The sequence below is a fragment of the Oncorhynchus nerka genome, linkage group LG4, assembly GCF_034236695.1.
Source record: "Oncorhynchus nerka isolate Pitt River linkage group LG4, Oner_Uvic_2.0, whole genome shotgun sequence".
Classification (NCBI taxonomy): Eukaryota; Metazoa; Chordata; class Actinopteri; order Salmoniformes; family Salmonidae; genus Oncorhynchus; species Oncorhynchus nerka.
The window spans coordinates 62,358,259-62,371,571 of NC_088399.1; the positions used below are offsets into that span (position 1 = coordinate 62,358,259).

The following is a 13,313-nucleotide window of genomic DNA, read 5'->3' on the forward strand; positions in this document are numbered from 1 at the left end:
GCATTCTCTCAACGAGCTTCACCTGGAATGCTTTTCCAACAGTCTTGAAGGAGTTGCCACATATAATTAGCACTTATTGGCTGCTTTTCCTTCACTCTGCGGTCCGACTCATCCCAAACCATCTCAAGTTGCTTGAGGCCGGGATTGTGGAGGCCAGGTAATCTGATGCAGCACTCCATCACTCTCCTTCTTGATCAAATAGCCCTTACACAGCCTGGAGGTGTGTTCGGTCATAGTCCTGTTGAAAACCAAATTATAGTCCCACTAAGCATAAACCAGATGGGGTGGCGTAACACTGCAGAATGCTGTGGTAGCCATGCTGGTTAAGTGTGCCTTGAATTCTAAATAAATCACAGACAGTGTCACAAGTAAAGCACCCACACACCATAACACCTCCTCCTCCATGCTTTACGGTGGGAAATACAAATGTGGAGATCATCCGTTCACCCACACCACGTCTCACAAATACGTGCTGGTTGGAACCGAAAATCGAAAACTCTAGACAAAGGACAGATTTCCACCGGTCTAATGTCCTTTGCTTGTGTTTCTTGGCCCAAGTATCTTCTTCTTATTGGTGTGCTTTAGTAGTGGATTCTTTGCAGCAATTCGACCACAAAGGCCAGATTCACACAGTCTCCTCTGAACAATTTATATTGAGATGTGTCTGTTACTTGAGCTCTGTGAAACATTTATTTGGGCTGCAATTTCTGAGGCTGGTAAATATAATGAACTTATCCTCCGCAGCAGAGGCAACTCTGTGTCTTCCATTCCTTCTGTATACCCTCCGTACCTTGTCACAACACAACTGGTTGGCTCAAACGCATTAAGAAGGAAAATAATTCCACAAATGTACTTTTAAGAAGGCACACCTGTTAATCGAAATGCATTCCAGGTGACTATCTCATGAAGCTCATTGAGAGAATGCCAAGAGTGTGCAAAGCTGTCATCAAGGCAAAGGGTGGCTACTTTGAAGAATCTCAAATATAAAATAGATTTGGATTTGTTTAACACTTTATTGGTTACTACATGATTCCATACGTGTTATTTCATAGTTTTGATGTCTTCACTGTTATTCTACAATGTAGAAAATAGTAAAAAAATAAATAAAGAAAAACCCTTGAAGGAGTAGGTGTTCTAAAACTTTTGACCAGTATTGTATATATTATTACTTTGTATACATTTTACTATTAATGTTAAATTACTTTCAAAAGCATGCACTTTCTTTTGGTTGTCTTGTGATTCTCTGTAATGCACTGATCTTTCCACAGCGTCCTTTTTCTTTCTCTATACTCCATTCTTTCAATTTTAATTCATTAGTTCAATATTACTGCAAAACAAGTCCTCACGTTTCTACAAAACGACAGATTTGTCTTTAAAGTTCCTTTTTATCATTGTCGTGTCCAATACTTTCTCCTCCAGGAAAAGTCGTTCTGTTTTTTCTCAGTCCCAGAGTGGGTAAATAGCTGGATGTGGAGTAGAATAGCTTGATTGGTGGATTATGGATAAGTATATCCTGTTTGTCACTCTTTCTGACTATCCCCCTCAATTGGTCGCCACGGCAACAATAGACCCCTTGGCCACCTCTTCGTCCTTCTCCTCCAACGATTGGACAATGCAGGGTGTGACCACAAAGGGTATGCGTTCTGCCATTGGTTCTGGGCGTGCTAGTTGTGGACCGGTGCCTCCAATCGGGGTGACGTCTTCTCTAAGCGGGGACGGGGTCAAAGTTGGTTCTAAGGTTAACGTAACCTCATCGTCCTATGAAAACAGTAAATGGATGGTTTACTGACTATACTGTACTTACCAAACTGTGAGGATCAGTCAAGAGGAATTACCTATGGGTACATCATAAATCCATTACCCATGTATTACCTTTGAACGACATCTTGTGGCTGGAGGACTTTGAAGTAAATCACTTGTAGTAGCCAGGACAAACATAAAATCAATAAACCATAGTACCTTTTTTTTGGCTCATTCAATAGTTTTACCTGATAAAGTAGAATCCTGTTCAAATCTCATGTTAAATGTACCATTTATATTGCTAAAATATGTATTTTTAAATACTATTGCTGCTTCCTGTTGTCATGGCTTTCTGATATATGGTGCACATTTTGATATATCAAAATACTAAATTCACCAAACTGAGGTAAAAAAAGGATGTGTATTTCCTGGAATTCTTGTGTGTTTAAAACGTTATTCTGTGTAATGTAGCAACACGTTCTGTTCACCATAGAGAACTTAGCGTAATACAGTGGCTTGCAAAAGTATTCACCTCCTTGGCATTTTTCCTATTTTGTTGCCTTCCAAACTGGAATTAAAATAGATGGGTTTTTTTTTTCACCTTTATTTAACCAGGTAGGCTAGTTGAGAACAAGTTCTGATTTGCAACTGCGACCTGGCCAAGATAAAGCATAGCAGTGTGAACAGACAACACAGAGTTACACATGGAGTAAACAATTAACAAGTCAATAACACAGTAGAAAAAAAAGGGGGAGTCTATATACAATGTGTGCAAAAGGCATGAGGTAGGCGAATAATTACAATTTTGAAGATTAACACTGGAGTGATAAATGATCAGATGGTCATGTACAGGTAGAGATATTGTTGTGCAAAAGAGCAGAAAAGTAAATAAATAAAAACAGTATGGGGATGAGGTAGGTGAAAATGGGTGGGCTATTTACCAATAGACTATGTACAGCTGCAGCGATCGGTTAGCTGCTCAGATAACTGATGTTTGAAGTTGGTGAGGGAGATAAAAGTCTCCAACTTCAGCGATTTTTGCAATTCGTTCCAGTCACAGGCAGCAGAGTACTGGAACGAAAGGCGGCCAAATGAGGTGTTGGCTTTAGGGATGATCAGTGAGATACACCTGCTGGAGCGCGTGCTACGGATGGGTGTTGCCATCGTGACCAGTGAACTGAGATAAGGCGGAGCTTTACCTAGCATGGACTTGTAGATGACTTGGAGCCAGTGGGTCTGGCGACGAATATGTAGCGAGGGCCAGCCGACTAGAGCATACAAGTCGCAGTGGTGGGTGGTATAAGGTGCTTTAGTGACAAAACGGATGGCACTGTGATAGACTGCATCCAGTTTGCTGAGTAGAGTGTTGGAAGCAATTTTGTAGATGACATCGCCGAAGTCGAGGATCGGTAGGATAGTCAGTTTTACTAGGGTAAGCTTGGCGGCGTGAGTGAAGGAGGCTTTGTTGCGGGATAGAAAGCCGACTCTTGATTTGATTTTCGTGGGGATTGTATCATTTGATTTACATAACATGGCTACCACTTTGAAGATGCAAAATATTTTTTCTTCTGAAACAATATTACACACACACACACCTTTTGCAGCAATTACCACTGCAAGTCTCTTGGGATATGTCTCCATAAGCTTGGCACATCTGGCCACTTAGATGTTTGCCCATTCTTCAAGGCAAAACTGCTCCAGCTCCTTCAAATTGGATGAGTTCCTGCTGGTGTACAGCAATCTTTAAGTCATACCACAGATTCTCAATTGGATTGAGGTCTGGGCTTTGACTAGGCCATTCCAGCACATTTAAATGTTTCCCCTTAAACCACTCGAGTGTTGCTTTAGCAGTATGCTTTGGGCCATTGTCCTGCTGGAAGGTGAACATCCGTCCCAGTCTCAAATCTCTGGAAGCCTGAAATAGGTTTCCCTCAAGAATCTCCCTGTATTTAGTGCCATCCATCATTCCTTCAATTCTGACCAGTTTCCCAGTCACTGCCGATGAAAAACATCCCCACTGCATGATGCTGCAACCACCATGCTTCACTATGGGGATGGTGTTCTCGGGGTGATGCGAGGTGTTGGGTTTGCTCCAGACATAGCATTTTCCTTCATGGCCAAAAAGCTAAATTTTTGTGTCATCTGACCAGAGTACCTTCTTCCATATGTTTGGGGAGTCTCCCACATGCCTTTTGGCAAACACCAAACATGGTTGCTTATTTTTTTCTTTATTAAGCAATGGCTTATTTTTCCGGACACTCTTTCGTCAAGCCCAGCTCTGTGGAGTGTATGGCTTAAAGTGGTCCTACGGACAGATACTCCAATCTCCGCTGTGGAGCTTTGCAGCTCCTTCAGGGTTATCTTTGGTCTCTTTGTTGCCTCTTTGATTAATACCCTCCTTGCCTGGTCTGTGAGTTTTTGTGGGCTGCCCTCTCTTCGCAGGTTTGCTGTGGTGCCATATTCTTTCCATTTTTTATAATGGATTTAATGGTGCTCCGTGGGAAGGTCAAAGTTTCAGATATTTTTATAACCCAACCCTGATCTGTACTTCTCCACAACTTTGTCCCAGACCTGTTTGGAAATCTCCTTCATCTTCACGGTGCCGCTTACTTGGTGGTGCCCCTTGCTTAATGGTGTTGCAGACTATGGGGCCTTTCAGAGCAGGTGTATATATACTGAGATCATGTGACACTTAGATTGCACACAACTGGACTTTATTTAACTAATTATGTCACTTCTGAAGGTAATTGGTTGCACCAGATCTTATTTAGGGACTTTTCAGTTTTTTAATTTGTAGATTTTTTTTAAAACGTTTTTCATTTCACTTCATCAATTTGGAATATTTTGTGTATGTCCATTACATAAAATCTAAATAAAAATCTATTTAAATTACAGGTTGTAATGCAACAAAATAGTAAAAACGCCAAGGGGATGAATACTTTTGCAAGGCACTGTATAACATCATTACATATGTCAAAGTAATTCAATATTTGAATATATTATGATAGTAAATGTACCACACTCACACCTTTTTACAACAATGACAACAACAACAATCTATTTCTTCCTACTTTAACCATGCCTACTTATAAGGCCTGCTGTTAATATTGACAATGCTTAGTACCATTAGGCATCAATGCGTATGATAATATTGATGATATCTAAAACATTACAAAAACCACTAGTCTTAAAATTTTCTTTAACCACATTTTCTTCAACCACATGACTCACCTTAGTCTCCTCCTCTTCCTGTTGCTCTGAAATGCATTCGCTCTCCTCCTCTGGCTCCTCCCCCAAGGTCTCGACCACACCAACAACCATGTCAGCCATTGGCCCGCTCATGTGTCCGACAATCTCCACCTGCGCAGAGCCCCACAGGTCAGCCAGGCGGGGATGAGTGGGCAGGCCTAGACTGTGAATGGTGCTGTTGGGTGTGGCTTGGAGGGAGTGGTTTGCACTGTGTAGTCTGTGTTCCATTGCCTGTAGATAGGGAACACAGTTCATTCACATTTTTTCATGACACAAAAAACAACATAATCAAGAAACCTCCCCATGACCCGATAGCTCATGGCTAGTGGGAGGAATGAGTCATCTGTTGCTCTTGGCTACAATTATTTCTGTATTTAAATAGTAGGACTGGCATTGGTAGCATTACATTAGTAGTAAGAAGGTTAAAAACATTGCATACATTTTTTACTAATAACCAGTGGCGACCCGTCATTCAGGGCAGAGCCCCACCTGTTTTGAGACCCACCAGTTTTGAGCCCCACTTGTTTAGCTAATATTTTTTTTCCTGTCTTGCATGTTATTTTGGTATTTATACGTGTCACATCAGTTTGCAAACGATGTAAAAAAAAACATTGAGTTAATAAAGGCCATGTGTCAAAACACTAACGATACTAACGTTACCAAACTGAGGTAAAAAGGATGTGTATTTCCTGGAATTATTGTGTGGTGAAAATGTTAGTCTGTGTAATGTAGTAACACGTTCTGTCGTGGACTCTTTTTTTGCTTTGTTGAGTAAGGCAGCTCCAAAATGCAGGTGTTTCAGCCTAGCTCAGTGCTTTCTGTGGTGGAGAGGCAGCCAGCGGAAAATATGGAGCGTAAGGAGTGGTAATGTTCCCTAGTTGCACCGTGATTGGCTCAGCGTTCTGTCACTCATGGGGACAAATCTACGGGGAGAGCTTGAAAATGCAAGCCCCTTGGGTACTCCATATAGTTACATTAGAAGTGCCCATCCAAGGAGGCGGTCATTGGCCACAGACAAAATTACGTCAAATTATGTTATATTTACAGTAGCTTTGATTGTACTGACGTCATACTTTCAAAATCTTAGCTAGCAAGCTAGCAGTCATCATCATGAATCAAGTTGACAATCTACTGGCAAATCCTTTTCAATCCTTGTCATATGAAGAGAAATTATGAAGAGAAATTCTAGATAAAACGTAGCGGTGCTCATCGACCATTGGACATAAACAGTACACAACAAGTTGGAAATCGCAAAATTGAGTGGTTTGGAAGCAATCCGTGGCTAACTGCAACCGTTGCAAAGGAATCCCTAGCCTGCTATTCAGTGGAGTGGATGTGTGGTCCAAGTCTGGGTTTAAGGGTCTCTTTTCTAAGCTTCAACGGATAATCACTCAACATTGGCCATGCAGTCAATCTAGCATGACTTCTGTTGCATTCAAAACAACTGTAAACTTGGAACTGGGAAATCTCAGACTTCAGTGAGTTCAAGAAAACTGGGAAAACATGTTTTGAACGGTCATTCAACTTGGAATTCCAAGTCGGGATCTCGGGCCTCTTTCTAGAGCTCTAACCTGAAGATCAATTACGTCATGATTCAACCTTTAGATGGTGGCAGAGAAGAAGGGTGACGTTTTACGTGTTCCTATCTGTTAAAAGATTTTATAAAGGTTTAAGATAAATGATTAAAGAATTATACCCGGAAACTTAACCATTAGGTATTAGAGGTTATGTAGCATGGACAAGGAGTAATTAAAAATAATAAACACAGGTCCAACTAGGTTGGGAAGAGAGGAATGTATGAGTGTCCCGAAAGTAAACAAAGAGGGGCCTTAACCTATGTTTGAACCGACCCGGCTATAACTCTGGGGAGATATGATAGGACAGGGAGAGCCCCTCCAGGGTTCAATTATCTGGGGGGGACTGGAACTGTCAGCTGGGTAGTGATCAACTGTGGTGAGAATTGTAGCCTAATGTTAGTGTGTTTGTATGTGTGTAGGTTAAGAGAATGTTATAAAAGGAACGTCTTTGTACAGTATATGCACAGGAGAGCTCTCGCTAATAAACTTGGATTTGACCAATTGTGAGCTGGGAATTCTGTCTGTTTCATTTAAAACCAGAACTTTACAAACTCTGGTTTGCAGACCTATACGGATAATTGAAATTTATGAACAATGATTACAAAATTCTATATCACTATCCAATTGTGTTTTTTGTTTGTTTCTTTGCGTTGTTTGTAACTTCTTTTTATTTACTTATTTGGTACATAATGTTGCTGATACCGTCTCTTATGACCGAAAATAACTCTTGGACATCAGAACTGCGATTAGTCACCACGAAAAATAATCATTATTTTCCTTTAAACAGCTGGCTGGTTACACGCTGTTTCGGCAGGATAGAACAGCACTGTCTGGTAAGACAAAGGGCGGTGTACTATGTATTTTTGTAAATAACAACTGGTGCACAATATCTAAGGAAGTCTCGAGGTTTTGCTTACCTGAGGTAGAGTATCTCATGATAAGCTGTAGACCACACTATCTACCTAGAGAGTTTTCATCTGTATTTTTTGAAGCTGTGTACTTACCACCACAGACTGAGGCTGGCAATAAGACCGCACTCAATGAGCTGTATTCCGCCATAAGCAAACAAGAAAACGCACACCCGGAGGTGGCGCTCCTACTGGTCAGGGACATTAATGCAGGGAAACTTAAATTGGTCTTACCAAATTTCTATCAGCATGTTAAATGTGCAACGAGAGAGAAAAAATACTCTGGACCACCTTTACTCCACACACATAGACACATACAAAGCTCTACTTCGCCCTCCATTTGGCAAATCTGAACATAATTCTATCCTGCTGATTCCTGCTAACAAGCAAAAATTAAAGCATGAAGCACCAGTGACTCAATCAGTAAAAAAGTGGTCAGATGAAGCAGATGCTAAACTACAGGACTGTTTTGCTAGCACAGACTGGAATATGTTCCAGGACTCCCCTGCTGGCATTAAGGAGTACACATCAGTCATTGGCTTCATCAATAAGTGCATCGATGACGTTGTCCCCACAGTGACATACAGTACATACCCCAAACAGAAGCCATGGATTACAGGCAACATCCACACTGAGCTAAAGGCTAGAGCTGCCGCTTTCAAAGAGCGGCACTCTAACCCAGAAGCTTACAAGAAATCCCGCTATGCCCTCCAACGAACCATCAAACAGGCAAAGTGTCAATACAGGACTAAGATCGAATCGTACTACACCGGCTCTGACGCTCATCGGATGTGGTAGGGCTTGCAAACCATTACAGACTACAAAAGGTAGCACAGCTGAGAGCTGCCCAGTGACATGAGCCTACCAGACAAGGTAAACTACTTCTATGCTCGCTTCGAGGCAAATAACACTGAAACATGCATGAGAGCACCAGCTGTTCCAGAAGACTGTGTGATCACGCTCTCAGCAGCCGATGTGAGTAAGACATTAAACAGGTCAACATTCACAAGGCCACAGGGCCAGACAGATTACCAGGATGTGTACTGCGAGCATGCGCTGAAGTGTCTTCACTGACATTTTCAACCTCTCCCTGTCCGAGTCTGTAATACAAACATGTTCTAAGCAGACCACCATAGTCCCTGTGCACAAGAACACTTGGTAACCTGCCTAAATGACTACCAACCCGTAGCACTCATGTCTGTAGCCATGAAGTGCTTTGAAATGCTGGTCATGGCTGACATCAACACCATTATCCCAGAAACCCTAGACCCACTCCAATTTGCATACCGCCCTAACAGATCCACAGCTATCTTTATTATACTCCACACTGCCCTTTCCCACCTGGACAAAAGGAACACCCATGTGAAAATGCTATTCATTGACTACAGCTCAGCGTTCAACACCATAGTGCTGTCAAAGCTCATCAATTAGCTCAGGACCCTGGGAATAAACACCTCCCTCTGCAACTGGATCCTGGACTTCCTGGCGGGCTACCTCCAGGTGGTAAGGGTAGGTAACAACACATCCGCCATGCTGATCCTCAACACAGGGGCCCCTTAGGGGTGCATGCTCAGTCCCCCCTCCTGTACTCCCTGTTCACTCATGATTGCATGGCCAGGCACAACTCCAACACCATCATTAAGTTTGCCGATTACACAACAGTGGTAGGCCTGATCACTGACAACGACGAGACAGCCTATAAGGAGGAGGTCAGAGACCTGGCCGTGTGGTGCCAGGACAACAACCCTCATCGTGATCAAGACAAAGGAGATGATTGTGGACTACAGGAAAAGAGGACCGAGCACGCCCCCATTCTCATCGACAGGGCTGTAGTGGAGCAGGTTGAGAGCTTCAAGATCCTTGGTGTCCACATCACCAACAAACTTACATGGTCCAAGCACACCAAGACAGTTGTTAGCAGGGCCTGACAAAACCTACTCCCCCTCAGGAGACTGAAAAGGTTTGGCATGGGTCCTCAGATCCTCAAAAGCTTCTATAGCTGCACCATCAAGAGCATCCTGACTGGCTGTATCACTGCCTGATATGGCAACTGCTTGGCCTCCGACCACAAGGCACTACAGAGGGTAGTGCGTATGGCCCAGTACATCACTGTGGCAAAGCTTCCTGCCATCCAGGACCTCTATACCAGACGGTGTTGGAGAAAGGCCCTAAAAATGGTCAAAGACTGTTCTCTCTGCTACCGCACGGCAAGTGGTACCGGAGCACCAAGTCTAGGTCCAATAGCCTTCTAAACAGCTTCTACCAACAAGCCATAGGACTCCTGAACATCTAATCAAATGGCTACCCAGACTATTTGCATTGCCCCCCCCCCTTTTACACCACTGCTACTCTCTGTTGTTATCATCTATGCATAGTCACTTTAATAACTCTACCTAATGTACATATTACCTCAATTATCTCAACTAACCGATGCCCCTGTACATTGACTCTCTACCGGTACACCCCTGTATATAGTCTCGCTATTGTTATTTTACTGCCACTCTTTAATTACTTGTTACTTTTATCTTTTTTTTTTTTACCTTGTTTTGTTCAGAGTTTCCAGTTGTCTTGAAAGCACAATAAATCCAGAGAATGCCAGACATTGTAAACAAAGTTTGATGACAAAATTTGCCCACGAAAGACCGCTGCACCACCTTCCTGTTCAAGTGAGCACAGCACATCAAGGTGAGTCCCAAAATGTATTGAATGCTGCTGCATAAATGATGCAATATGCCAGAGAGATATGTATACTGTAGCTAAGAAAGTCATTCTAAGTGTATGTCATGTGGTAAACTGTTAGTAGCCTATGTGCCTCACCCTAATAATTTGATCCTTTTTCCCCTCATAACGTAGCCTATTGTTCTGACTTGGTGGTGCACATGTAGCCTATAGCCTCTTTTAGAGAAATGTTATCAAATATTGTAAGAGCTTTCATTGTCTACTTGTATATGCCCCCTTTATTTATCCTACGGTTCTGACTTGGTGTACAGGGAGAATACTGTAAGAACGGCCCATGTTCTGAATTCTGTCGCTGTACATTTCAAAATTGCTGAACAAATAGTTATATTGACTATGTCTGTCCTAGCTCTGTCATGCAGGTGAGTGAGGACCCAACAGCGATTCAACAGAAACAGTCTTTTAATGTCCAAACAGGGAAAACATAAATCCTCAATCTTTACAGGAGATGTCCAAACAGGGAAAACATAAATCCTCTATCTTTGCAGGAGAGTCCTCCTTCTAGTAGTAGAGGAGAATTGCAGGGCTAGCGGCAACAGACTGCAGGTCCCTCTGGGTAGGCGCGGGCCGTAGAGGACAGAGACACCTGCTCACACGCAGCATCTGATGAAGAGGCAGATTACGACAGGACGGGACAAGGGCAAAGCAAACAAGAATCCGACAAGGACAGAAGCAGAAACAGAGAGAGAAATAGAGACTTAATCAGAGGGCAAAAGAGGAGACAGGTGTGAGAGAGTAAACGAGGTCGTTAGGAGAATGGGGAACAGCTGGGAGCAGGAACGGAACGATAGAGAGAGAGAGATAGTAACCTAATACGACCAGCAGGGGGAAACGAAGAGAAGAGAAAGCACAGGGACAAGACATAACATGACAGTACCCCCCCACTCACCGAGCGCCTCCTGGCGCACTCGAGGAGGAAACCTGGCGGCAACGGAGGAAATCATCGATCAGCGAACGGTCCAGCACATCCCGAGATGGAACCCAACTCCTTTCCTCAGGACCGTAACCCTCCCAATCCACTAGGTACTGATGACCACGGCCCCGAGGACACATGTCCATAATCTTCCGGACCCTGTAGATAGGTGCGCCCTCGACAAGGATGGGGGAGACGAACGGGGGCGCGAAGAAAAGGCTTAACACAGGAGACATGGAAGACCGGGTGGACGCGACGAAGATGTCGCGGAAGAAGAAGTCGCACTGCGACAGGATTAACGACCTGAGAAATACGGAACGGACCAATGAACCGCGGGGTCAACTTGCGAGAAGCTGTCATAAGGGGAAGGTTCAGTGGAGAGCCATACTCTCTGACCGCGACAATACCTAGGACTCTTAGTCCTACGCTTATTAGCGGCTCTCACAGTCTGCGCCCTATAACGGCAAAGTGCAGACCTGACCCTCTTCCAGGTGCGCTCACAACGTTGGACAAAAGCCTGAGCGGAGGGACGCTGGACTCGGCGAGCTGGGACGAGAACAGAGGAGGCTGGTACCGAGGCTACTCTGAAAAGGAGATAGCCCGGTCGCAGACGAAGGAAGCGAGTTGTGAGCGTATTCTGCCCAGGGGAGCTGTTCTGCCCAAGACGCAGGGTTTGAAAGGAAAGACTGCGTAAGATGCGACCAATCGTCTGATTGGCCCGTTCTGCTTGACCGTTAGACTGGGGGTGAAAACCGGAAGAGAGACTGACGGAAGCCCCAATCAAACGGCAAAACTCCCTCCAAAATTGAGACGTGAATTGCGGACCCCTGTCCGAAACGGCGTCTGACGGAAGGCCATGAATTCTGAAAACATTCTCAATGATGATTTGTGCCGTCTCTTTAGCAGAAGGAAGCTTAGCGAGGGGAATAAAATGAGCCGCCTTAGAGAACCTATCGACAACCGTTAGAATAACAGTCTTCCCGCTGACGAAGGAAGACCGGTAATAAAGTCTAAGGCGATGTGAGACCACGGTCGAGAGGGAATGGAAAGCGGTCTGAGACGGCCGGCAGGAGGAGAGTTACCGGACTTAGTCTGCGCGCAGTCCGAACAAGCAGCCACGAAACGACGCGTGTCACGCTCCTGAGTGGGCCACCAGAAACGCTGGCGAATAGAAGCAAGCGTACCCCGAACGCCGGGATGGCCGGCTAACTTGGCAGAGTGAGCCCACTGAAGAACGGCCAGACGAGTAGGAACGGGAACGAAAAGAAGGTTCCTAGGACAAGCGCGGCGACGGAGTGTGAGTGAGTGCTTGCTTTACCTGCCTCTCAATTCCCCAGACAGTGAACCCGACAACACGCCCCTCAGGGAGAATCCCCTCGGGGTCGGTGGAGGCTACTGAAGAACTGAAGAGACGGGACAAAGCATCAGGCTTGGTGTTCTTTGAGCCCGGACGATAAGAAATAACGAACTCGAAACGAGCGAAAAACAGCGCCCAACGAGCCTGACGCGCATTAAGTCGTTTGGCAGAACGGATGTACTCAAGGTTCTTATGGTCAGTCCAAACGACAAAAGGAACGGTCGCCCCTCCAACCACTGTCGCCATTCGCCTAGGGCTAAGCGGATGGCGAGCAGTTCGCGGTTTCCACATCATAGTTACGTTCCGACGGCGACAGGCGATGAGAAAAATACGCGCAAGGATGGACCTTATCGTCAGAATGGGAGCGCTGGGACAGAATGGCTCCCACGCCCACCTCTGACGCGTCAACCTCGACAATGAACTGTCTAGAGACGTCAGGTGTAACAAGGATAGGAGCGGATGTAAAACGCTTCTTGAGGAGATCAAAAGCTCCCTGGGCGGAAACGGACCACTTAAAGCACGTCTTGACAGAAGTAAGGGCTGTGAGAGGAGCTGCCACCTGACCGAAATTACGAATGAAACGACGATAGAAATTCGCGAAACCGAGAAAGTGCTGCAGCTCGACACGTGACTTAGGGACGGGCCAATCACTGACAGCTTGGACCTTAGCGGAATCCATCTGAATGCCTTCAGCGGAAATAACAGAACCGAGAAATGTGACGGAGGAGACATGAAAAGCGCACTTCTCAGCCTTCACATAAAGACAATTCTCTAAAAGGCGCTGGAGGACACGTCGAACGTGCTGAACATGAATCTGGAGTGACGGTGAAAAA

General features: G+C 44.6%; 1 protein-coding gene across 1 annotated transcript in view; it reads right to left on the reverse strand.

Annotated features, from left to right (window-relative positions):
• Positions 1–1,133: 1,133 nt before the first annotated feature.
• Positions 1,134–13,313, reverse strand: part of LOC115128350 (protein FAM131B-like) — a 40,333-nt gene continuing 28,153 nt past the window's right edge. Inside the window, exons 7-8 of the mRNA XM_029658126.2 lie at positions 4,972–5,220; positions 1,134–1,758 (exon numbers count right to left, since the gene is read on the reverse strand). Of these exons, the coding sequence (XP_029513986.1) occupies positions 1,543–1,758; positions 4,972–5,220 (465 nt within the window). The 3' untranslated portion in view covers positions 1,134–1,542. The remainder of the gene's footprint in view (positions 1,759–4,971; positions 5,221–13,313) is intronic.